Source organism: Peromyscus maniculatus, chromosome 11 (assembly GCF_049852395.1).
Source record: "Peromyscus maniculatus bairdii isolate BWxNUB_F1_BW_parent chromosome 11, HU_Pman_BW_mat_3.1, whole genome shotgun sequence".
In the NCBI taxonomy this organism is placed as follows: Eukaryota; Metazoa; Chordata; class Mammalia; order Rodentia; family Cricetidae; genus Peromyscus; species Peromyscus maniculatus.
The window spans coordinates 21,114,046-21,141,512 of record NC_134862.1 but is presented as its reverse complement, the minus strand read 5'-3'; the positions used below and the strand labels follow the sequence as shown (position 1 = coordinate 21,141,512).

Here is a 27,467-nt window from a genome sequence, read left to right as displayed (position 1 = left end):
AGAGGTCTTATTAAATAACCAAGAATCTTGCTTTTATGATATTCCCGTGGGCACACAGTTCAGGTTTATCTTCCCATTGTCAATGTGTGGAGACCCAGAGGTTTCCTAGTGAGAAGTTACTCGGGGTCTGGGAATCTGGGATTGCTTTACCCAGCAAGGCTGCATAAGGGGGTGATTTGACCATGGGCGTGGTTACCAGGTGTTTGGAAGGGTCTACACTTGGCTGGGCAGTGTGCTATGATCTTGCAATGGGGAGGTCTTTTGCCCCGCCCCTTGGCATTGTTATAAAAAGTCCTTTTGAATAAATGGAAGAGGCCACTGGGTAGTGGTCCAGGCCCTCCTGAAGCTATCCTGTGTTCCTGTCTTTCTTCTCATCAACTAGGTCTCTTCCTATCTAATATTTTCTTATCCCTCTCTCATCAGACCCCTTCAAAAGGTAGGGGGCTGGCCTCCACATCAATGGAACGTGAAACTGCAGGTCTTGAATGGAACCTACAATGGGTTTTCGTTCCACCTTCCAGTATTTAATCAGGAAGCCAACAAAACAGTTTACCTTGTCCCTTATTTTAAGCAGAAGAAACAAATGACCAGTGGGAGCAATTTATCATGGCATAAAAAACAAGCTAGGAACAATAAAATTTTCCCTTCTGGTTCCTGTAAATACCAAGACAACATTCTTCTTTTTTTATCTTGGAAGGATTTCACACTTATTTTAGTAAATGAGGAAAGAATAAAGTCAGTGAGGTGTAGATGATGGTGCTGGGTAAATAGAGCAGCTTGGATGCAGTCTGCCACTTACCATTAGAAGAAGCATAGAGTGCTTTTAGGAAATAGCCACAAATGTTCAATGTCACCAGCTGATTCCTCTCACAGTGCAGAACTTCTATGTTGTTGAAAACCATAGCATCTAGGTCACCAAGTTTATTGTCTCGCAGGTCAAGTTGAGTGACATGCTGTACAAAGTCCACTTCGTCGGCTACAAGCTTTCTGAGTATGTTCAGTCTTAAGGAGGAAGGATACAAACACAGCTACTTAACCACAATACTACAAATAAACTGCTGAATCCAAACAGTGTACAGCAATGAGAAAGGACAAGTCTCACTGTATCTCAAATCCCCATGCCGTCTTTAATCTTAGCATCTGGCCTTGTTTAACTGGCAAGATTCACTAGCTATTTTTAGCTACAATTCTAAGAGGTCTGAGCCTTTATGATATATTTTGAAGCACAATTTAGGCCATGAAGGCTGGGAGAGGAGCAAGTATATTGATTTTACCTAATTCACTTCAAGAGAAGAAAAATATCCACTTAGGCACTTACTTCCAAAGGAAGAGGCTGGGAAAGTATAGACACCATACTGCAAAGAACATTGGAGACAAACCCAGAACCACCTGAGACACACTGAAACTGCATTGGCTCCCTAAAGGAAGAGATGGATGCATGGAAAAGTGGATGGGCAATCATAAAGGACAAAATCAAGGACAACAACCTCAAGCCACATACTGAATGGGAGCAACAGAGATGGAAACCGTAGGTACAGGGATTTTTGATTCTCAGGATCAGGACTGCTGGCCAAAGCTATTTCCAAACATGGACTACCACTTGGCGCAAAGTGCAGAAGACACTTTGAGAAACCATAAGGTAAAGGACATCAGCTGGGACCAACAGTTAGGTAAGATGGCAGTCTTTGCCATGACAATTGGTTAGCTGAATGAAGCTATTGCAGATAAGCTGTGAAAGACAAGCAACAGTGGATCAATATGAGAAAGATACAAAACCAATGTAACAAATGTAAATCCAGTTTCCCCTGCAAGAAAATAGATGAAAATGTCAGTTCATGGTACCAAGGTAGGCTATGCCTCCTTTGGAAAGAAACAACATCATCCCTCCCCAGGTGAGAAAGCAGTGAGCTTGTGCACCTGATGAGAGGCACTGTTATTATGCATGGACTTTAAGACCAGACATTCTCTGGGGTTTCTGTCCTTCAAGAACAAATAGAGCCATGTAGATAAACTATTAAGAGAAATATCATGAAGGCACTGACTGGAACACAAGGATGAGTGACAGCACAGAGCGAGGATCTGTTAACAACCACGGCAGCACGTGGTGTCTTCAAAGGTCCCTAAAACCACATTTTTAGTTCCTTCTTTTCTTGTTCTAGGTTGTAAGATTCCAAATTTGGCCTTAACTCAGAAATTCGCCTATTTCCAAATGCTCAGTAGACTATCAGAATGTGCACAATGAACAAAAAACAAGCCTCATTTTGGAGACAACAAGACTGAAGGAATTTAAAAAATGTTTCATGTTCTCCCCCAAATTATACTTTCAATAACCATAATAGCATGATCATCTTCATTTCAAACAGCAACCCACCCACCCACAAGTCACCATATTGGTGCCAAACTGATAAAACACTTTGTTTTAATGAGGAATGGAAAGGAAAGGTGGCATTCCTGTGTGTGGAAGAGCAGCTCGAAGGGGGAGAGCCTTGAGCTACAGTCACCTGACTCATCTGTGAAATGAGAAAAACATCTTTCTTATTAGCAAAATAGTTAAGAAAATGAAAGAAGTACCCGTGTACCCAGTGAAGGGCCGTGGTCATGATGATGACAAGAACAGGGCAATGACCTCTGGCTGTGTATCGAGAAGAGTAACAAGAAGAAGTGCTCTGCCATTTCCCTAGGAGAACTGTAAGTATGTGATGATGATGATGATGCACCAATGTACACAACAGCGAGCCTACAAAGCAGGTGCTATTGAGAAGGAAGCACCACATCTGAATCCCAAGGGTGTGGAGACAGGCAATAGCAGTTCACAGGAAGGGGCAAGTGGCTTCCAGATCAAAGGCAGGAACAATGCAATGTGTGACTTTCAAGCGTGCCACAGGCTGCGTGGGAGGAGTAGCGTCATAGCTGGCCATGCTCACGTCGTACTGAGCCATTCAGAATATTCAGCAAGGGCTTTACGGAGAGGGAAGAGCACTGCCTAACAGGTCAGGCCATGACAAGGGGCCTATTTTCTACATTTCTAAGTCATTACAGCACACATAAGCACACAGCTTCCATCCCATGACTTGCTACTCAAATCTAAAGCTTACATTGGCTATTTTCCTGACAATCAATCTGTCATAAAGTGCTTGAATACAATATCAATGTCAAATCACCACACATTTCTGAAACATTTCTATCTCACTGTGGAAAAGTAGCAAAGAAACAGCTTCCCAGCCTGTGTTGAGGACACTGAGCAGATCTAAGACAGGGTCTCTTGCACAGGCCACGTATGCTGGTGGTTGAGAGCGATGACAGCCAGGACAACTCAAGACTGGCTTCCCAGGTATGAGTGAGTATGTAAAAAGGGGAAGCGGTCCCAGGAAGACTAAAGCAAAGTGGAGGACTGACGGTTAGACTGAAGGGTGTCAATGTGGGGGAAAGGAGAAAGGAAAGGTGGTGATTTTTAAGTCTGATGTAACATTTCTTTTGGAAGGAAATGCAATAAAATCAGCTGTTTGTGTAGAGGGAATTCAGTGATATCCCAAGTTACTCTACTAGCTTCAACCGAAAGCACCAGGGCAGAACTATAAGCCAACCCACACTTTTCCTCTGCTTTAGCACAGGAACCCAGAAAGAGGCAGTTGTCTATGCAGTCAGTGTTTACAAAATTTCCTGTGTCTCCTCTGGTAAACAGCATCTGATGTCATCCAAAAGTACTCAAACTAAAATCACAACCCCAGGACTTCACAGAGCTCTTTCTAAAAACTGCTACCTCAAGACACATTAGATCAATCTTACTTGTAAGTTCTTCAAGAAAAATGATTGCTTTGTCACATGTACACATAACTCTGAAGCCATCTCAAGCTTGTTACCTGAGGTCAGTGCCCATCATCGCTGGTTCTAACAAAGCCATACCATTGAGTCACTGAAAAAAAATATAGGCCTAAATTCTGAAATACAAAATTATATATTCAAACCACTCCGAGTTAATAACATCATGCTTGTAAATAAATTTAACCAGGCAAAAATGTTGGTCCCTGTCCCATTCTAAAAAGTTCTCAAACTCAGATAAATTACAACTATTTATATTTGCCAAATTAAGAATTCTAGCCCTGCACACCATTAAAACCCTCTAGTCAGGAAAGCCTGCTTTCTTTAGTGTAAGAGAGACGAAGCCAAGCAGTTCTCCACTGGCAGGGTGTGTGGTCCACAAGCCAAACCACAGACGTGGGAAGAAAGGGAGCAAGCGAAGCCACGTTACTGAATGAGCTTCAAAAGTGCCTGAGCTAGCAAGAAGGGAAAGTGGGCAGTGAACAAGGACAGACTCACTTTCCACAAACAGTGAAGACGCCAGGAAAGACAGCCGAGCAGGCCTCAGGAGTAGAGACAGGCCTCAGTCTGGAACAACTTGCTGGGAGTACTAGGCACTCAACTCAATTCTCTCCACAGCTCCACAAAATGGGTTCTATTATTAACTGTAATTTGTAGATCAGGAGCAGATGCATAGAAATTAATCTGCTCAAAATTTACTATGGCTAGTAAGCAGACATCAACTTCTGGTTAATGGGGGGAAATAAGTTAGTTGAAAAAGTACTAAACAGAGCAAGCTAGCACTAAAGATTCACGCCTGTACATTGCTTTGTAAGAAGTTAAGTCCATGACAGGCTCCTGTTTTTCTTTTAAAAAGAAATATTTAAAAACCATCCTCTTTGGGCACGTGGAGATGGCTCAGCTGTTAAAAGTACTTGCTTGCCTTTGTTGAGGACCTGAATTTAGTTTCTAGTACCCACATGTCAACTCACAACTGTCCTTAACTCCAGTTCCGGGGGACTTAACACCGTCTTCTTACATCAGTGGGCACCAGGCATGCACATACATTCAGGCAAAACACTCATACACATAGAATAAAATAAAGAAATCTTTAAGGGAATGCAAAACTGGATCCTCTTGCATAAGTTATCTCTGTGATTAGAAACTAATAGAACCTGACCTACAAAGGATGACAGCTAAGTATCCATGGGCAGCAAGACAGTGCCGGAAGCTTCCGATGGGTTTTGGTGTGGTCAGACTGAAGATGAAGGCTCTCTGCTTTTACAGGGCTGGAGTGGAGGGAGCAGCTAACTTTTGATCTGATAGGGGATTAATTACAGAATTTATGCTTTTGTGAAGAATGGTAAGCTAAGCTCTGAGCCACTTGAATGGATAGAGAAGAAATAAAACCAATTTAACTTAATGTGTACATTAAATTAAGGGGGAAAAAAATCAAGAGATGCTCCATAGTATCAAATGTCTCCGGCAAGACACAGAACAGAAAGACTGGGAACAATCTCCACCATGCTCCCGGTGGTTTCAGTTAATATAAACAGTCCTCTACCCCAGTGCTCCTATATATGCATGCAAATTAAAACTGGGTTCAGGTTCACAAGCTAAAGTAAAACTCTCACAATGTGAAGCCATTCATCAGTGGGTTTTTTTAAAAGTAAGCTTCAGGGAAGAACAAACCCCACAATTAGTCATTCTTCCCTCTGGGTAATAGTGTACCGCACAATACAAGCCAGTCACTCAAATGAGATAGATTTCTCAAAAGAGGTTACCTTAGGTCCACATGTTTAATATGAGGCATTCTTCTTAAAGCCTGTAGTCTGAGGGTCTCCATACAGTTCCCAGCCATACAGAGTTTATCCACAGCAGTCAACTTCTCCAATACCTCTGGAATGTCCGTGAATTCATTAAAGGAAAGACCCAGATAGCTGAGCTGGTGCATGTTCTCCAACTCAGCAGGAAGAGACTGGAGAAAATTCCCATCCAGCAAAAACGTCTGCAAGCTATCAAAGAAGACATAACAATTACACAGAAAAATGTACATTTTCCAACTTTATTATTGACATATGGATTCATGAAGTTTGCAATGCTTCAAAATGCATAAGGATAGGCAGAGGTGACAATGGACAAGAGGGACAAGATTAGAAACAAGGACCTTAACCTTCTATTAAAATGGGAAATGTTACCATCTCCTCAACTTGCAATGGCATACATAGGGAAATGTGCTAACTGCAATACGGACTTGCCCCAATATGCACTGTTACTTATTTTTTCTTAAAATTAATTTCTAATACTTAAAATTCAATAGCTCAGAAAATGAAAAAGTAACCCCCTCTCCTATGTTTACATACACTCATACATAGGGACTGCAGTTCAAAACAACTGTATTTTAGTTTTTACAACACTCTGAAAACCTAAACTCTTAACAAGTGAGCTCTACACACACTACACACGCCTTACTGCTAGATGTGAGGCTTCCCTGGCAAACATAACAAATTAATATGATGTGCAACTTCCGTGGAGCTTCCCAGACACCCCTGTGTTTAAAGTACCCACTTCTGCATCGCTCCGACAGCTGCGGGGACCTCTCGAAGAGCATTGCAAGACACATTCAGCTCTGTTAGGGTTGGAATGCTGCAGACTGCGGACGGAAAGGCTCCTAGGTGGTTATTGGAAAGGTTAAGGCTCTTCAACTTGGTGAACCTATCACAACAAAACAGAAAGAAGAAACAAATGTCACACATGCATGGTACAGCCTGGAGGATAATCCTGCTCTACTCCCTGATCTGACTAGGTAGAACTCCAGCCCTTAGAGGTCTAGGGAGGAGCAAAGCCAGAGAGCAGATCTGACTCCAAGGACAGTGTTTTACCTAAAATGTAAACATAGTCAAGAAGATTTGTTGCTGTAAAATCAGGCTGACTGAGGAATAAGTTCTACCGGAACAACTCTTTAAACTCTATTGTCCTTACACAATTAACAGTCAAGTAAATGTCCTGTGAGGGAGCCAGAGCAAGCAAATGAGGAAATGACGAGAGCTCTCTGTCATTTCAGACAAGTCCAAAATTTGTTCTTAACTCCAACCCCAACCCAGTACAACAAACAATCAAAGCCAGTTTCCTAGATGCTGTATTTTAACATCGGCAAGAAGGAGTCACTCCACACAACAGGGCCCACATGGGAGGTTTATTGAGGGGAGGGGAGGGGCAGAGAAGGAGGCACAGACAGTTCCTGGGGACTAGGAGCTAAGGAAGAGAAAGACAAAGAGATGCAAAGTGGTCAAGGCCCACCTTTTATAAGGGAGGACCCTAAGGGCAGGCCAATTCAGATGTCTAAATGCTAACACTAGATGCCCAAGGCTCTGTGGTGTCAGATTCAGGAGCCAGTTACCACCATCTCCACATAGCACTTGCTGCTGCTGCCCACACAGCCTTCTCCAAGACCTCCCTTCATCTCGATGACATTTTCTTCAGAGCTCCTTCCTGACTCTCCTTAATAGTCTTCCTTCCTATGACCATCTTGCCCTTAGCTCTCCTTCCCTCTCCAGACTGGCATCCACAGCCAGTGTGTTCTGTGTCTTCTTCTTTCTCTAAAAGCACCTGCCTGGGGAATCTCACTGCTACCTCAACAGCTTGCTCAATCCAATCACAAACTGTCTCTGCTCTGAGCTACCTACCTCTTCCATCAAAAAGTAAACTTATCAAATCTTTACCCTACCCCAATATATCTTTTTGCCTGTTCTATTTCTGATAATGTCCTTTAATTTTCTTAGTTGTCCAAGTAACTTAAGGAGCTGTCTTTAGCTTTTACGTCTCTGTGTGCTCATATTTACACTCTGGACATCACTTTTCTATACGAGAAGAGAATTAGTTAATTCTTTCAGGAACTGCCCATAGCCAAAGACTCCGGCAGTTTACATTCTGCCAGGAACAGACATATGATTACATTACCTACTTACTGAAATTTATGATAACAATAAAGATGTAGTCCAAAAGAAATGTAAAGTTTTATTCAACATAGAAAACTGATGACACACCTACTGAACAAGGCCAAAGTGTTACCATGGCTTTTAAATAACAGCTATCTTACTGGATGCATAAATATAGATCTAGTCCTAAGAATACTGAAAAAAGGGAAATAATTATTGTTTAACTGAATTGTCATTTTAAGTTGTATGGTGATATTTTATTTGTACTGAAATGTGATTTTATTTGTATGTTAATAAATAAAGTTGCCTGGGAGTCAGAGCTAATAGCAAGCCATAGCAGAGCTGGGCGTTCGTGCCACATGCCTTTAATCCCAGCACTTGGTAGGCACAGCTAGGTAGATCTCTGTGTGGTCAAGGATACAGCCAGCATGGAGACACATGCCTTTAATCTCATACCAACCATAGAAGATCTGGAGGTCTGTACAGACAGGCAGTGACGAGGCGGTCATGTGGTTGGGTTTACAACCAATGAGAAGTAAGAACAGAAAGTCTATATAAAGACAAACACACAGGAAGTAGGTCTCTCTTGGCTTAAGAGGATTGGTGAAGCAAGAAGAGTAAGGCTCTTAGCTCTGACCTCTTGGCTTTCTTCTTTGCATTGGTTCTGTGTTTCTTATTTAATAAGATGGTTGGTTACATCTACAAAGTTGTTTTTAATAGTGTACTTTGGTCCATTAGAATTTCAAAGAGACTGCTGATTCTCCATCTGCTTACCTCCAGTTTCTCAAATACAAAAAGAGCTGACAGGCTCGGCTATTCTCAGTGCAGTGGTTGGCAAAGGTGCTCGGGCGACCTCCAAAGGGGGTTCTCATTAAATCCAAAGTCAAAACTATTTTTACAATACAAGGATTCCAACTTGCTTTGTGCTACTCTTGCTCTTTCAGGAATCGAGCAGACTTTTCAGATTGCACATCCTTGTGAAGGCACATCTGACTGACTTCAACCCAGAGAATGCAGACAGAAAGCCATAGATTTATAAGAGAAAACAGTGACATCCATTTTGATATTTGTATTATGTAAAATGGTTTTCATTTCCTTGACCCTGCCACCTGTGGCGAAGAGGAAGCTGACCCTCCCCTCTTCCAGCTGCTGCACTGGGGAAAGAGGACCCTGCATTTCAGCACAGTAGAGCTGACCTTGTTGGCGGAGGTGTGGGTGAGCCAGCCCTGATGTCATCTGTCATGTGGCAGCATGGGGGGAGAGAGATGTCTTAACCCACCCACCCCCACACACCTCCACCCCCGCCAGGCTCATAAATGCCTGAGGCAGGTGGAAGAGCTGGCCCTGAGGTTGTAAGAGCTCCTGCCCCTCACCAGTTGCAGCACTTGTGAGATCAGCCCCTACACCCCATCTGGGCAACACAGTAGCACTGGCCCTGAAAGTATGGGAGAACTCACCCTTAGGACTCAAAGCACAAGAACCGGGCCTGCCCCTTGCTCATCACTGCAAGAAGTGAACTAGCCAGGGCATTGCTGCAGAGGTGGTGGTGAGGACAGGGGAGAGCTGACAGGCTGACCAACCCTGCAACTACCCAGGCCCAGAATCAGGGTTATGTGTTGGCCCAACCCAACATCCACCCCATCTGTGATCTGCTGGAACATTGGGGGGAGGGGGATTGGTCCTGCAGATCCAGGGCTGCAGGATCTCCACTACACAGCACAGCAATGGGATGTCCAGGAAGAGTCACAGGGAGGGATCAGTGCTGATAGTGTAGCAGAGACCAGGGACCTCAAACCAGGCCAATGATTCCTTGAGGTGAACACGTGCATGTAAAAATGTGTGGATAAAGGGGGCAACTGCGTGACTCACTGTGTCACACTGCAGCTTCCATGACAAGATTTTCCCCTTCCTCCCCCCTACCCTGCCCCGTTTTTCTCTTAAATTTTATTTGGGGGGCGGGAGAGATGGGTGGGATCAGGACACATGGTATAAAAGCACAAAGAGCCGGGCGGTGGTGGCGCACGCCTTTAATCCCAGCACTTGGGAGGCAGAGCCAGGCGGATCTCTGTGAGTTCGAGGCCAGCCTGGGCTACCAAGTGAGCTCCAGGAAAGGCGCAAAGCTACACAGAGAAACCCTGTCTCAAAAACCAAAAAAAAAAAAAAAAAAAAAAAAAGCACAAAGAATAAATATAAAGAAAGTTGAAAAAATGATTTTCATTAAAAATATCAGTATTATTTAAACATCTTCTCTTGGTTTTTATATATAAATTTGTTTAAATTTCTAATTAAGTAAAATATCAGCATATAGAGTTCATATAAAGGAAGGCTACTGATGTTCTTCAGTTTTCGAGAAGGCAAAGGAGCCCTGGAATAGGGTTGCCAGATAAACTACAGACACCATTTAATATGACTTACAGACAATGATTTTTTTTTCTCATTAAGTACATCTCAAATATTGCATGGGAGATACTCATGCTTAAAAAAAAAAAAATCTGTAACTCAAATTTACCTGGTACTTGCTCCTCCTTTCCTCCCCTCAAATATCAAAGCTTTCCCTCAGACATCTCTCCTCACTGTTGCAGATGAAACCAGTGTTCCCATTCAAGCAAAACCATGGCCCTCTTTCTAGATGCTTTCCACACTTGGTAAGAACAGGGTACAGCTTGAAGTTCTGCACACTCTTCAACTGAGAGTTAAAAAAGACCTTCTGGGACAGAAACTGATCTGCTACACATAGATTCCCAGAAAGTGGAGAGTAAGGATTTCGGAGTCAGCAAGTGTTCAGGAGGAGCACCAGGCCTGGCTTTTGGAGAAGACCAGAATGCAGCAAGGCGAAGAGAAACTCATCTATGCAAAAGAATATACTGGATCTCTATCCTTGGGAATAAACAGGAGTGGAAGAGTCAAACCAGCCGACATGCTCAAGTGGAAAGGAGGCTCTTAACAAGTGCCCCTCATTTATTTTGTATTAGAGACTGCTATCTATAAATATAAAGAAAAGGAAGTGCAATTCTTCTCTGAATAAACTCAATGACAGAGGATTTAGGTAACAACAATGGTCCTTAAGCCTGGGGCCAAGCATCCTCTAATGAACTCCCAGCAAGGCCACACCTCCTCCTAACAGTGCCACTCCCTATGGGATAGTGCAACTCCCTAAGGGCCAAGCACCCAAATACACCAGTCGATGGGGCCATACCTATCCAAACCACCACAGGTATACTGGATTAAACAAAATATCTCACTAAAATTATTTCACCTGTTTCATCTATGCTTCTCATAATGCAGGAATCAATGAGTTTAAGGTTATTTAATGTGGAGAAATCTTTTCCATAATAGGAATAAAAGGCAATACCTCAAATTTCTCACCCAATGTTATATTTCCAAAGCTTGTGAGGGTCTCTTCCCTGGTCCTACCCTCTCTCCTACATGCACACCCACAGGCTCACAGTACACAGAGCTTGAATACCTGGGCTGCAGTATCACACTCATATAAGGGAAAAAATGGAACTAGAGATGAGACGAGGTGCAGGCTGCTGTTACACACAGTTCTGGAGCCCAGAGTGTGTGCATATCTAATCTGAATCTATGCTTACAGGACACCGTACACATGACATTACAGAAAGAACAAGTTCACAGTTTTGTAGCTCGACTATAATTTGAACATTCAAATACATGGTATGTGGGCCTCAACTTACATTCTTTTTTTTTTTTTTTTTTTTGGTTTTCGAGACAGGATTTCTCCATGTAGTCTGGGTGCCTGTCCTGGATCTCGCTCTGTAGACCAGACTGGCCTTGAACTCACAGAGATCCACCTGGCTCTGCCTCCCCAGTGCTGGGAGTAAAGGCTTGTGCTGCCCAGCTCTCCACTTACATTCTTATCTAGAGCTGTGAACTGTGAGAGCTGACTCTGATTGACAAGTACTCTCACAAGTCCCTTCTGGACACATCTCACACCCTGGCTCATCCCTCAACAGCCAACGCTCAAAACTTTCCCAAGGGGAAAAACAGAAACAAAAACAAGCAGCAGAGTGAGAGTAAAGATTAGTTCCAAAAACCCGAGGTCCTGTCCATAACGCACCAACAATAATACATTTCTTTTGTCTCAGCAACTCTAACCCTCAGCTTTCCTGGAGTCAGTTTTCTGTATATGCATAAAACAGTTTACAGCATTGCAATCTCAAAACTCCTGTTAGAAAGAGACCGCAGGGGTGTCCACACAGAACGCACCTCCCTCTGGTATTTCAATGGTGATAAAAAGGAGAGACAATGAGCATGCTCTGGGAGATAGAGATCAAAATGACCAGCTAACTTTTCATCATTTGCTCACTTAAAAGGAGAGACAGCCAGGGTACCAGCACAGAAGAAGACTAGAAATCACACATCCTATAACAAAACACAATATAAAATGTTAATTGCAAGAGGCTGGGGAGATGTCTTAGTGGGCTAGAGCACTGTTCCTGTAGAGGACTGCAGTTTGTTTCCCAACACCCACCCTAGGCAGTTCCCCACCTCCTCCTACACTCCAGGATTCCACAACCCTCTTCATTTCCTACAGGCATACACACACTTGAACATACACACACACACACACACACACACACTAAAATGAGTCTTAAAAAAAAAACTTTCAGCTCAAAATGCCAGATAATAATGTGTATACAAAACCAGTTCTAAAATAAAACTAGCTGATTTGTAAGAAAAAAGCTGAACATGAGCATTCAGCAAAATAGTTTTCTTTCGTTTTTTTTTTTTTTTAAAAAAAAAACTTATTTTAAACTAGCATTTCAATTCTATTGTATTCACTCAGGCTACAGATATCTCCTTATAACTGTTCAATATACATAAGAAGAGAATCAAAGCATTACAGAGTTTAGATTAGTAAAAAAAATAAATATTTTAATGATGATTGTAACAACTATTGTATAATAATAGGGGAAGACTGATCTTGTTGCACTTATTACAGTGAGAGAATATGTGTATCTGCAGTGGTCTAAATAAGAATGGCCTGTGTATTTACATCCTTGGTCTCAGCTGGCAGAACTGTTTGGAAAGACTGGAGGGTGTGGCTGTGTTAATGGAAGTGTATTCAAACTGGAGGTTTGAAATTTCAAAAGACTCACACATCCTCAGTGTCCCTCTCTACCTAGTGATTGTATCTCAAGAAGTGAGCTCTCAACTACTGCTCCAGCACCATGCCTACCTCCTGCTGCCCTGCTCCCCACCATGATGGCCATGGGCTCTGGCCCTCTGCAACCATGAGCCCCAAATTAAGCACCTTCTTCTATAAGTTGCCTTTGTTATGTGTTTTACCACAGAAATAGAAAAGTAACCAAGATAGTTATTTTACACACACACACACACACACACACACACACACACACACCTCACAGCACATACAGTCTCAAAGATAAAGAATGTTAAGTGCATGCTGTGGTGTAAACATCTATCCTCCCGAAGCCCTAAATCCTTATACTGAAACTTAACACCAATGTAAAAGCTCTACCCACATAAATAGGATTAATGTCATTATATATTAATGTCTCACCATGTGAGAATTCAGGGAGAAAGTACCCATTTAAAAGTAAGTCTCCAATAAATACCAAACCTACTGGTATGGTACACTGGTTTTAGGCATTCCAGTATCTATTGAATTATGAAGAATAAATTCATGCTGCCTGTCAATTACTCACTGTAAAGTGTACTAGTACAGTTAGAACAGACTAAGTGGGCATTGTCCTAATTTCAGGTAGTTTTTTTTTAAAAAATCAAGACTAGAGGAAGACTCTGAAGTTATCTTATTTCTCAAGCTCACAGGTAAAGTGCTATGAAAAAGCTGTGTGACTCCTGGATACAGCCTTAACTCTACCACCTTTCAACACATCGCTGTTAAGAATTTAATAGAGATGGGCAGTGGTGGCACATGCCTTTAATCCCAGCACTCAGAAGGCAGAGGCAGGCGGATCTCCGTGAGTTCGAGGCCAGCCTGGGCTATCAAGTGAGTCCCAGGAAAGGCACAAAGCTACACAGAGAGACCCTGTCTTGGGGGGGAAAAAAGCCCCCAAGTATACCAAAGTAGGATTACTTGTTAGGAATGGGGCCTCAAGTGACAGGTGCAAAGTGGGGTCAGGGACACGTTAGTGGAATGCACTACTGGTTAGGTGTGGGAGCCCACAAAGATTCCAACTTGTGGTTTGTTTCCATTTTGACTCAAGGTCAGAGAGTCAAAGTTAAGTTGCTCTCCAAAGGCTGCATAATAGGATGTTTTGGCCAAAGGCAAGGTTATCAGGTGTCTTACACTTCAAAGTCAATTACAAGAAGGCGTGGCTACCAGGTGTTTAGAGAATTAAGAAAGGGTCTACACTTGTTTGTACTTTGTACTTTGATCTTGAAAGGGGCTCTTGCCTCTCCCCTTGCTGATGTATAAAAGCCCATTAGGAATAAACTCCAGGTGATTGGGTATTGACCCAGGGCCCTCCCAAAGCTATCCTGTCTCTGTCTTTTTCTTGGTATATGTCTATATTTCTTCCTATTATTTCTCAATTCCTCACTCTTCCATTCAAGAACCCTTCAACAGGTCAGGGCTGGACAGTCAGATGGATGGCAGTTCCTCATTTGCATCCCTTACTCTATTTACATTCTAATAGCACTGAAACTGAAAAGGAAATGTCCAAAGTCCATGTAAGGGTGTTGTCTATTGGTCCTTGTCACTAAGTCCTTACCTGTTCCTTTCCACAGTTTCACAGACACAACTAAAAAGCCACGGAGAGAAAAAGCTGCCCTCAAAACTGCTGTTGAGGAAACAGCAACCATTACTTTTGTCCCTTCCCCTTATGCAAATGTGTTAGTGTGTGCTGTCTAACTTGATGTCAACTTGACACCAGCTGGAGTCATCAGAGAGGAGAGAGCCTCAACTGAGAAATGCCTCCCTAAGATTGGCTATAGGCAAGCCTGTAGGACATTTTGTTAATTAGTCATGGATGGGGGATGGACCAGCCAACAGAGCTAGTAGTCCTGGGTTCTGCTCCATGGAGAGCAAGCCAATAAATAAGCTACACTCCTCCATGGCCTCTGTATCAGCTGCTGTCTCCAGGTTCCTGTCGGGTTTGAGTTCCTGTCCTGACTTCCCTCAGTGATGAACAGTGATGTGGAAGTGTGAGCCAAATCAACTCTTTTCTCTCCAACTTGCTTTTGGTCATAGTATTTCATCACAGCAACAGTAACCTTAACTAAGACACTGACTATACTTAGTTTTAAATAAGTTTTTTAAACTAAATTTTGAGGTATAATTTTGTGACTACTCCCTTAAGCTAAAAATATTTAAATCTACAAAAGAGAAGAGTAGTTAGTCAGCTTCTTCTTCTTCTTTTTTTTTTTTTTTTTTTTGGCTTTTCGAGACAGGGTTTCTCTGTAGCTTTGCGCCTTTCCTGGAACTCACTTGGTAGCCCAGGCTGGCCTTGAACTCACTGAGATCCGCCTGGCTCTGCCTCCCGAGTGCTGGGATTAAAGGCGTGCGCCACCACCGCCCGGCTAGTCAGCTTCTTAAACTGATTAGAAAAGCAAAACACACCAATTTTTGTACATAATGTTTCTACTGTCATTTATCAGCTGTAAGAGTTTGTAAAACAGGGCAACCAGAGCTGCAAGCTTATTTCATTCTGGCTTCCAAAGAACTACTTAGGAGCAAATATCTCCCACAGTAAATGAGGTAGAACCATTTTTATCCAAGGGCTGGAAAGGAAAAAAGCAAGTGTTCTAGAGCGTCCAAGTTGAGAGACCTGAATAAATACAAAAATAAAACAAACTCCTGCCAATCTTCATGAGCTTTTTCCTTCTGGGCTTATTTGTCATGGTTATAAAACATGCTTGATTTTCTAGTTTCTTAGAATGTATTCAATCTATCTACACTCAATAACATATTCAAAGTTCTTTTTGTACATTACACAAATGGCTATATGTATTTGTACATGTTTAGGAGATAAAACCAAATAGTATGATGATTATTTCAGACATGATATTAATTAGTCTTTGTTACATGTAAGTTTATATATTTTCATCCAAGAATCAAGTACATTTACGATGGAAGTGGCTAGATTTTGTTTTGGTAAGGGCTTAGTGCTAGGGATTGAACCCAAGGACTCATGTCAGCTACAAGCTCTCAGGTGAGCGGTGCCGTTTGTCCTGGTAGCCCTATTTCAATCCTACCCATACGTACTCAGAGTGAGCACGACAGTGTACTCAATGAGGCAGAGAAAAACCAGTACTACTTTCTTGAACCATGTCTCCATCATTATTATTACGATTATACTATTAGGGTAAAATCTGCATGTTAAACAACAAGTGCTAGACTAGTGAGTCATATCCCCAGTCCATTTTCTTTCATCATTGTCCAACATCACTGAGGGAAGTTGAAAACAATCCTATAGGTGAAAGGATTTCCATTTCAGAGCAGCAGCTCTTGTTTTAAGTTGTGGTTTCCCTAGTGTGGAACATACTTATAAACTGAAAATGTGGCTTCAATGTAAGTCATGAAGGAACTATGTGAAGACTAGCCATGAACTTAGCTGGGGGCTTCGTCCTCACTCTGCACCAGTTCTGAAAGGCCTTAAGAGCTCCGGTGGCCTCAGTGGAGAGCTGCCAGGCGGCCAGAACTGAGAACACTCACTGACAGTGCTTCCACAAGAGGGCTGCTTTGATTTGATAACTAAAATATCCCATGCTCACTTTAGCACAGCAAACTATAGAAGCTTATCCTACTCTTTCCAATTCCATCATCGCCTGGGAGTTTAGTTCACATCCACACCCGGTGTACTGACGATTTCAATTTTATTGCTTGGGCTATGCTTTAGCCATAATTCTGAAATCTAAAAGATCCTGAAGGAAAAAAAATTGAAAACTCTGGCATTGACTCATCTGGTACCAAAGATGAACTACTGACATGAATATTCATTTGTTCTCCAGAAAGCAAAAGGCCAGTCTGTCTCCAAGCCCACCCTGTGGATGGTGTTGTATAAGCTATACTATGTGAGCTGTATTTTTATACAATCTGAAAAATCTCTAGATTCCAAAACACAAATGGGCTCTTAATGTTTTGAAAGGGGACTGTGAATTTGTATTTCTAAAAGTATAACTGATGGAATGAAGAATGTGTATCACTTACATTTCAATACATGGTACAAACTCATTCTTCCTATCAGCCATTAGGAGTTCCTCCACTCCTCCACTCCTATCCAGAGTTCAAGTCTCTCGCTTGTTTCTAATACGACAGACCAGAGATGAGAGTTGATTTCATCTGTACTTCTCAGAGAAGCTCAGCTTTTTACAAAGGGGATTGATAGTCACAGAATGTCTCCCCAAGACACACCCATCATGTGCCCACTTTTTTACTGGGCTTTTAAAAAGTCTGAGGAGCTCTGCGCGTATGGTCTGCATATAGTATGTTATAAACATCCCTCCTTGTAGTTTTCATGCGGTTAACCAGGGTGCCTCTTGCTGCACATTCATTTTTAATTCATTTTGGCTCAAATTTGTTATTCTTCCCTTTATGGAGTCTAGGGTTTTGTTGTTGTTGTTTTTTTCATTAAGAAGGTTTTTGTACTTCATCCCAGAGTGATATAAGCCACTTAGAATTTCTTTTAATATTTACACACTTTCTATAATTTCCATTTTTATCTTAATTCTGTACCACATTTACTCTTTCTTTATTACTCATGTTTAGTTTATATACTGTATTATGGCATTTTCATATACAGTGTATATTGCACTTTTCAATTTTCCCTGTCCCCTGCTGGCTCCCTTCCTCTCCCAATGGTCCCCTTTCTGCTCTCATGACATCTGTGGTAGACTGGTAGGAACAGTCTATTTTCTTTTTAGTAGCTAATTTATACACTGGGAGAGAATAAGAGAAACATGTCACGATGTGCGTATGGGAGAGGCTCATGCTCCTGGATGCAGCATGGATTAATAGGAGATACCTCCTCCCCTGTGGTCTTCTTTGGGCTGTCTGTGATTGGTGGACATGAAAAACCCTTGGCTCCCAAGGCCAGCCTCAGCATCACTAGGAACAGCTCTTCCTCAGAAGGCATGACTCATCTTCTGGCATGCACACCCCAAAGCTACTGCCCTGTGACTGAACTTTCATCTCTTCTCATTTTCTTGGCACATGTCAGCCCTTTACAGCTTCTGACATGGATCCACATGGATTTCTATATGGCCTTCTGCCCCGAGAGCTGAGCAGTCCACCAGTCTCTCAGGCCAGGGAGCACCGCCTGCCTTCTGGGCTCAGAAGTACTCAGATGCAAATATGGCGAACAACCAAGTTCTCAACATTAAAGTTAACATAAACAGAAACCGCCCTCTCTGAATTCTCAACACCATAAACGACTCTTGGAGCCAGCAAAATAAACATGACACCTTTTCATATGACTAGAAAACAAAAATAAATATACGAATATTTCACTTGGCTTAAAAATTAAATCTACTGCTACAAAAAATTTGCTCAAAACCTAAGCAAAAGAACTGCAGCAGACATTAAGACCCAGAATAAGATACCACAGCTCAAGTAGGAGTGCATGCTCTGCCCCTACAAGGCAGGCCAATCCCCAGACCAAGCAGCTTCCAAACATCAATTTTCTGAAGTAACGAAAGAAAGGAAAAGAACTGTTGATGTTAGCAATAATTACAATCGACATACTGCTGTAATGGCAAATTAAAGCATTCCCTAGATGACAAGTTTATATTTTAATCCTTCTCTAATACTATTCAAATAAGAGAGCCCTTACTGACCAGACCCTACACTAGGTTAACCCTGTGTCCACAAGGTGAACAAGAGAGCTCAAAAGACAGCGACGATGGGTTCACAGGAGCAAGTGTCTAGGAGTCCAGTGAGTTGGCCACACAGAAAACCACTGCAGGGCTGGGGAAATGCTTGGAGGGTAAGGGGCTTGCTCTCCAAGCCTGGAGACTCAGTGTGATCCCTGGAGTCCATGTAAAGGTGGAAGGAAGGCACCCACTCCGAAGTTTCCTCTGACATCTACATGTGACCCATAACACACACTTGCCTTAAGAATAATAAATTAAGCCGGGCAGTGGTGGCGCACGCCTTTAATCTCAGCACTTGGGAGGCAGAGGCAGGTGAATCTCTGTGAGTTTGAGGCCAGCCTGGGCTACCAAGTGAGTTCCAGGAAAGGCACAAAGCTACACAGAGAAAAACCCTGTCTCAAAAAAAAAAAAAAAAAAAAAAAAAGAATAATAAATTAAATCAAAACAACTCCAAAGTGTTTTTTTTCACAAGACAGTCATGTGAAAAAAGCAGTCAGTAGATTTTTAAATATGTCATCAGAGAATCAAGAAGTATGTTGTCATGTTATGCTTTAAAATCTCTTAGGAGTTTGCTTCTTTTCTTTATTTGTCCATGGCAAAATTCTTTCTTTTTTTAATCAACAGATCTTCCCAACAGTAGATTTAATTGCCAACACTATTCAGAAGAGGTTCTCATCAACTACCACACAAGTGAGATAAGTAACAATGTTAGAAGATTTCTGTACAAGACAGAAAACAGACCACCATTTCCTTTCTCAACACAGAGGTGAGTGTGCTTGGTTAAAAGCCCAGCTGACTCATGCAAGAATATATAAGGAAAGCCAGAGACCGTCTCCATCAAAGCATCCCATCCCCAAAGGAATGAGAGCAAGAGCAAAGCCCCAGAGCACAGCTAAGTCACGGACATGGGCTGGGAGAGACGAGCGGTGGAAGCGCCACAGCACAGCCAGGCTAAGCACATCTCACAGGGAAAAAGAAACTACAATGCCGCAAGGTCACCAAGGAGAGCCACCAAGTGCTTCTGGCACCAAAGCATCCTTCACTGAATTCTCACTGCTGAGTCTGGAGCACACAGAGAGAAAGGAGACATGGCTGTTACTCCCCAGGAACTCGGGATGTTTGAGGAAAGAACTTCAGGCATGTGAAGAAGGAGAAGGTGGGAACTTACCCAAGAGAGTATTGTGAATGTTCACAGAGGGGATCTCACTGAAGGGTACGACAGGCAGGTGATGACCGAAGAGACAACGTTTAAAGAGAACAGCATCATACAGACTCCTGGCTCCATGCCTGGAGGGTCTGACTGAAGCCTTAGATAACAGAAGCGGTTCCAACGACTCCAGTAAACACCAATGTGAGCCTAGTGTGGGCGCTTCATGAACCTTATTTTGGGAAACACTGATTTAGAGAGCATAAACTACAGGCTATACTTGGGAAATACTAAGCAGACCAAATTCAAACAGAAAAGAAATACCTGTGGTGGTAAAGGCTGGTTAATGCCTAACCACAGAGCATCTCAGCAGAGAGACACCAGAAAAACTTCAAACTAAATGAAACAAAACATCCCAGGATGCAGGATTGTATTTATCACAAAAATAACACCTTCCCTTCCTGTCATCCCTCCCATGGTTGGGGTGGTTCAAATTCAGGGGATAACCAAGGCTTCCTCCAAGTTGTTTTGTTTACCTATTGTTCATTACAAAGTCTAAACCACCATCAGAAAGAGATGGGTGTGTTCTGACTTTTATGAAGGCAACTGCCAATAACCTGCTGGCACAATGCCATCATCCAAACCTCCCATTCCTATCTGAATGGCATATGGCAAACAACATCAAAATTACTCACTTAGGACAAAAACAAACTCTCTTGGGAATTTAGCTTACAAAACTTATACAAGTATTGTATGAACATTGGGAATTAAATGAGTGTGTCTGTCATGAGAAGGGCAGACAAAGACACTTTCTGCTCTAGCAGTGTGCTTACATTAGCCACGAAAGACACATCTCATAAGCCATCAGTAATGATGCTAAGGATTTCCTTAATTCCAAAGTCACAAAGGCATTCATCACCTACTGCCATAAAGCAGAGTATCCGAGGGCCTGACGTGAACTCATCCTTATCCCTCAGGAGACACAGAGTGAGCAGCTACTTTTACTCAGAACAGCAAACACCTACAAATGCTATGTGTAGCACTGGACTCTTAAAATTAGGTTAAGGCTTGGAGAATACAGCAAAGAGATTAATTAAAAGAACAGAAAAATCGAGTTGGGCAGAGTAAAATAGCTGAATTACGATCTACCAGAGGCTTTCAAAGTCACTATACTGCCCACACATTTATCTGTAAGTGGGATAAAAGTTAAAGAGCATCTTAGAAGACCCCAGAAAGTCAACACTTTGACGAAGTTAACAGAGCCTGGGTGACAGAAATTTTTTGTTTAGAAAGTGCTGTCTGAGAAAAAGAGAAACCAGGCCATGACTTCCAGAGCTGAGGAGGCAGAGAAAGCAGAAAGGAAGACGGAGCGCACACAACCCAGAGCCCTAAGCCATCTCAAGGCTTGCCTTTCATCCAGAGCTCAGGGCAGGAAAACGGGCAGCCTCTGAAATGGCAAGTGTCCCCCGAGGATCCAAATCCCATCTGCAAAGCCCAGCTGTGCAAGAACTTGCAGTGTGGGTACTATCGAACTGGAAAGGGGGCATTCCATACATTCTATGGAGTTCCTTAGTCATCTGGCAAGGTTCAACCCCAGTGCTGGGAATCTCCATTTCTCCAGCAGCACGTGGCACTGGCTGCCTTATTCCTTTACAAGGATGACCCCTCTCTTTAGTGATCACCTCCAACCTTTACAGCCTGCCCATGAGGCCCGACTGTCCTGATTACTCACTTAAATCTGGTAGGCAAGCAGCAGGACACCAGCACACCACTTCTGGTTCCAGTTTGCTAGGAGCACTATCACTGCTGAAAGGACTTTCCAGAAACTACTGAGAAGACAATTTCTTAAACAAAGCCTGAAAATGTTATGTCGTAAAGATAAATAATTTAATAACTTCCTACCCCAAAACAGAAAATAGGGCAGGAAATAGGGTCATTTGTTTCCCATCCCATGGGCACCAAAAATGGAGAAACTGGGGACTTGTTGAAGAAAGGAACTTGAACTGAAGCCGAGTCAGCAGTTCCTCCTCGCTCCTCCACAGGGCTTGCTCTGTCATGTCACACATGCTTGCACATACAACTTCACTGCCTCCCACCCCTCCCCCACTCTCCCCTTTTCACATCCACTTGGAACGAAATCCATTCCTCCCTTCTAAGTTCCCCAAGTCTTTACTCCACTCCATGGGAAGCAATTTTTACCTTGTTTTAGGTGATACCAGATTTATTTATACCACATCAATTCTAACATAAGGGTTACTAAAATTGATCTTTAGGTACCACTTTATATTGTGATCAACCAAAAGGAATCTTAAGGGACCACTGTCCCCTTAAACAGTGCTATAATATATGAATTCCATTACTCAAGGCATTTTGGAAACCTTCTATTGTCCTTGGTGCTGGAAAACCAACATCTGAATGTCTGTATCTGTTTGTTCCTCCTCCGTTCATCCCTAGGCTAAATATGAAGGGGAATCAGGGAATAAAAAGAGCAGAGATACTTCATCCCTATGGTCAAGAAACTTACATAAATGTAAATTTAGAAAAGTTCTAATGCTCCCTGTAAGAGGTGCATGTAACAGGAGCGTAAGTGTAAAGAATGCCTACAAATCAAAGGAGGAAACGAGCACACAGAACTGGAAATAACTAGACTCTCCAAGATGTCTTTGGAAATATGCTTTGAAAGGCAAATGGGACAGAAGTCAGCCCTGGGCTTGGGAGGTAGTGATGGCAAGAGGGTGCACATTCCAATAGGGTGCACACTCTGGTGGGAGTGGAAGAGAATGTCAAGTATTTCAAAGACAGGTGGTGCGTTTTGCTTTGATTTGGGGGGTTTGTTTTTGTTTTTTGCTTTAGAAAAAAACATTATCATACTGTCCATTTAAAACTTAATTTTTCTTTCTCCTATTACCAATTCTTTGATTCAAGTCTCTGTGTGATGTTTCCTGAGTGGTCTCATTGTACCTAGTTTTTATTTTTTTGTTTTTTTTCCATCAAACCTCCAACCAAAGAGAAATGGCAAATTAACAGTTTCCCTTTCTTCTACAGATTGCCACAAAAGCCTGTTACAAAGAACTAGAGTATGATCGGCACAGAGGTGAGTGACCGACGGCGGTTCCCACCGTCCCCTCACCTGCTCATTCACGGTGTACTTACTTAGTGGTCTACCTAACAATAGCAATCATTTCTGGGGTAACCTGATTTCTACCTTTTAGGAATTCAAACCTGGGCAAAGTGGATAAACAGAACAATCATTTCCTTATGAGAGAGAATTATACTATAAGTATCTAAGACAAAAATCAAATGTGTAAAAGTTAAGGTTATACTACTATTTCTATGCTTTTTTAAAATTTTTATTTATTTATTTATTTATTTTGGTTTTTCGAAACAGGGTTTCTCTGTGTAGCTTTGGTGCCTTTCCTGGAACTCACTCTGTAGACCAGGCTGGCCTCGAACTCACAGAGATCCGCCTGGCTCTGCCTCCCGAGTGCTGGGATTAAAGGCGTGCGCCACCACCGCCCGGCTCCTGCTTTTTTTTTTTTTTTTTTTTTTTTAAACCAACTTTTATAAACTATTGCATAGAATTCTGTGAAGCTTTCAGGGAATAAATTAGCATACTCGAACAACAGCAATAAACAACAATAACAACAAATCACTAATGAAAGAAATGTTGTGTAAATATCTAAAGGTACACTTGTTTTTTTGAGTGTGCATGTTCCAGTGTTACAGAAAAAACAATTAAAAATTCATATATGATTTTCAAGTCACTTATACAAATTTCTAGTGATATTAAATGCTACAAAATTAACAAAATGACATGAATAAATTTAAATCTTTTGATAATAGCTGAATACTAATGGCTTCAAACAAGAGTGCACTTTCCACACTGTGCTTTCCAAAGGCTGCAGGTACTATGATAAAGAACTCAGTCTGCCATCCCATTAAGAAGGATGACAGAAGATACCAACCCTAAACCTGCCTCTGTGTCTTAAGGGTTGTTTTGAACTAAAGAAAAACAGTAGACAATACAGATGCCCTCTGTTCCCCTCAATTCTCCTGAAAGCAAGAGCGATGACAGATGATGCTCATGAAGGAGATCCTCCACAGACCAGGAAGGAGGAACCGTTCTTAGCTCTGAGATGGGAATCGAGGCTGGGGGATCTCTACAAGCAGACCTGGTTAAAGCAATGGCTGTCTCTTCCGGGCCTTACTCTTTCTCTTTCACAACTTTGCTCAATCTAGTATCTAAGTGCGAGGTTTGCTCTTCTCCAGGTCTTCACTCTCATGTGTATGTAACAATATGAGTGTTTTTCTCTTGGTATTAGGTAGAGACCCTTGTAAGACACACAAAAAGTTCTGACTTCCTTTTACTCAAACTCTAGATCCTTCAATGACCCTACCCATGAAATTTCAATAAATGTCAAATTTAAAAATTATTAAAAACATAAAAAGCTGTGAGTTTGGTAAAATAGCTGAACATCAATCTATCTGAGTACAAGTAAGCTCATATAACTAGCTACCACATTAGAACCAGTAGAATGAAAATATAAGGAGTAAACTTAAGAGTCCTTTAATAAAAACCAGCAAAAAGTGTCCTCTTGATTGACTCTACAAAAATATTAATTAAAAATAATTATCTATTGCAAACAGCAACGGCTTATATTAAGACTCTTTGGTTCATCTAAATGGAGATGTAGATGTAGTTGACTATGTGAAGTACTATCTACCAATAAAAAAGGAAGATGTAAATAACACAGGATAGTTACTAGTGGCATAGAATCAGGAAAGAAAGTATTAAAACCATCAAGAATTACTGACACTTTCCTCCCTAAATGCTGAATATGAAGTTGAAAAGTTCAGGTGCTAATAAAGGAAAAATAAGCAGTGGTGGACCCGAGAGCAGTGTTTTCAGTGGGAGACCCGAGACAGTGTTTTCAGTGGTGGACCCGAGACAGTGTTTTCAGTGGGAGACCCGAGACAGTGTTTTCAGTGGTGGACCCGAGACAGTGTTTTCAGTGGTGGACCCGAGAGCAGTGTTTTCAGTGGGAGACCCGAGACAGTGTTTTCAGTGGGAGACCCGAGACAGTGTTTTCAGTGGGAGACCCGAGACAGTGTTTTCAGTGGTGGACCCGAGACAGTGTTTTCAGTGGTGGACCCGAGAGCAGTGTTTTCAGTGGGAGACCCGAGACAGTGTTTTCAGTGGGAGACCCGAGAGCAGTGTTTTCAGTGGGAGACCCGAGACAGTGTTTTCAGTGGGAGACCCGAGAGCAGTGTTTTCAGTGGGAGACCCGAGACAGTGTTTTCAGTGGGAGACCCGAGAGCAGTGTTTTCAGTGGGAGACCCGAGAGCAGTGTTTTCAGTGGGAGACCCGAGACAGTGTTTTCAGTGGTGGACCCGAGACAGTGTTTTCAGTGGTGGACACGAGACAGTGTTTTCAGTGGTGGACACGAGACAGTGTTTTCAGTGGGAGACCCGAGACAGTGTTTTCAGTGGGAGACCCGAGACAGTGTTTTCAGTGGGAGACCCGAGACAGTGTTTTCAGTGGGAGACCCCAGAACAGGGTGTTCCCTCTGAAAGTGCTGACCTGTGTCACTTCCCAAACTTAGAATGCTGGTGCAAATACCAATTAAATGTTCTTTGAAAATTGATCATTTGTTTAAAGTGAGTATTTATATTTAGAGGAAAATTTAAGATACACTCTACTTTAAAAAGAACTCATCTGTTTTACTGTACATAAAATTTCCTCCTAAAATACTGGTATCAGAATTTGTCTTAATACTAGCTTAAAATTTAATTCCTTAAGGTTTGGTTAAAATATAAAAATAAATTATTCTTTGTTACCTCTGAAACATGTTCCCAAGTGAAATATACACTAGATACTTATTATTACAAATTTCTTATATATACACAAATAAAAATTGGGCAACAATGTATGGCATCTCAAAACAGCATTAAAAATGTACATTACTGAGTGGGTGTGCAGAAGCCTCACGGGTGCCCTAGGTGCAGAGAATGAGTGGTGGTTAAATACTCAGTCTAAGCAGGATTTAGACTTTGAAAGACAGCCTGGGTATGTCACAGCCACTGCAATCATGACCCCGATAGCAACTCAAGTGGCCTCTATGGGCTTCACAAGACTGGACCTGTCAAAGAGGGACTCGGGGTCCCACTCTTCCCTGCTAACCATTGGCTACTGATGGAGTCTGCAAGAGGAGCGATTATTCTCTTCAGGTGTGTACCCACAAGTGAGCCCACCAGGCTCCAATGGACAGTTCCAAATCTACAGACACAAGAGAGCCCTGGTTAAATTCAATAACTCACAAACAGAACAAAAAGACATTAATGTAAGAAAGGAAGTTGTAGGGAGACATGAATGTATGAAAAGGAGCTGTAGAGAAGAGTGAGTGCTAACAGTAGTAGAAAACGGAGTGTGTAATATATATTATATATGCATTATTATTTTATTACTTTGAAAAAATTTGAATAATGGCTGTCCCATGAGTACTGCACAGTAAGATGTTGAAGGAGGATTTAGTGTGAAGCCTCGTTTGTTTGTTTTCTCAAGGGCAACATAATGGCAGCCCAGCATCTCTGACCTCACAGACCAAGCCTCTTAGTCACACCTGCTCAGTCTTAAAGCAACAGAGAACAAAACAGCATTTTTATAGTGTATAATGTGATAACCTTACACCATAAATCAGGTCATTTGAGTTGGCCAGTCTGGACTGCTGAGAGAAATACTATGCTTTGCTTTTTACAAAGAGTAATATATGAAAGAAACTTGATACATGCACTCACTGTATGATCCATTTATATCAAGTATATAAACAAGTAAGACTGATTCAGTGTTAGAGGCCAGGACAGAGATCATCATTGTTAACAGAGGGTTGCTGTGTGCTGATAACAATCTACTTCTCAATATGGGCAGTAGTTAGTTACATGGATGTGTGTATCTGGTAGGAACCCACCAGGATGCACATGCCTGTCTAGGCCTGTCCTGTATTTTGTTACACATCTATTAAAAAAAAGTGTCAAAAGATTATATAACAAGACATTAAATACCAGATTCTCTCCCCAATTCCAGCTGGGGAGTTTATTGCTGAAGAAAATAAACCAGAGAATTACCGGTTCAAAGATATCAGGCACAGCAAAACACATTGTTTCGCAAACAAGAGGACTAGACAAAAATCCACGTTTAACTTTGAGATTCTGGTTCTCTTCCCCACTCAGCTCTCTCGATCTTGGCATGCATGACTCAGACAGAAGCCAAGGATTCCTCTCAGGTAACACTGACACGCCCTGGAGAAAAGACACGCTCACTGTCTTTGCTCTGTAACAGGCAAAAGGGGCAAAGCCCACACAGACTCCACAAGGGGAGTAGCCTCCAGGAATGGGTGTTAGGAAGAATGCTAAGTTCTGTCAGGAAGCCTACATGAGCTAGAGAAGAAGAAAAGAATACAAATGAAAAAGAGAGGCGACTAAGTAAGCCAGTACCAGACATCCAGTCACAGAACTCCAGTTCCTTAGCGGAGAACAGCAGTTCCATGCTAACTTGACAACAGTGAATGCCCACTGGATCAAAACGAGACCAATATATCAAGAGAATGGGGAAAGAGCTGTGCATGCAACATGAGGTAGGGAGGGTGTGAAACAACAGAAGAACCCAGGCCTTACCTTCTCAAGGCAGTAAACAAGCACAGAATGTCCAGCATGGGAGTATGTGCATAGTATTTAGGGAGATTAGAGAAAACAATAGATCCAAATGGCGC

General features: G+C 42.1%; 1 protein-coding gene across 1 annotated transcript in view; it reads right to left on the bottom strand.

Moving 5' to 3' along the window:
- Phlpp1 (PH domain and leucine rich repeat protein phosphatase 1) overlaps positions 1–27,467 on the bottom strand; it is a 207,023-nt gene that overhangs the window by 54,997 nt on the left and 124,559 nt on the right. Inside the window, exons 5-7 of the mRNA XM_006995013.4 lie at positions 6,367–6,513; positions 5,583–5,813; positions 800–1,002 (exon numbers count right to left, since the gene is read on the bottom strand). Coding sequence (XP_006995075.2) covers positions 800–1,002; positions 5,583–5,813; positions 6,367–6,513 — 581 coding nt within the window. The remainder of the gene's footprint in view (positions 1–799; positions 1,003–5,582; positions 5,814–6,366; positions 6,514–27,467) is intronic.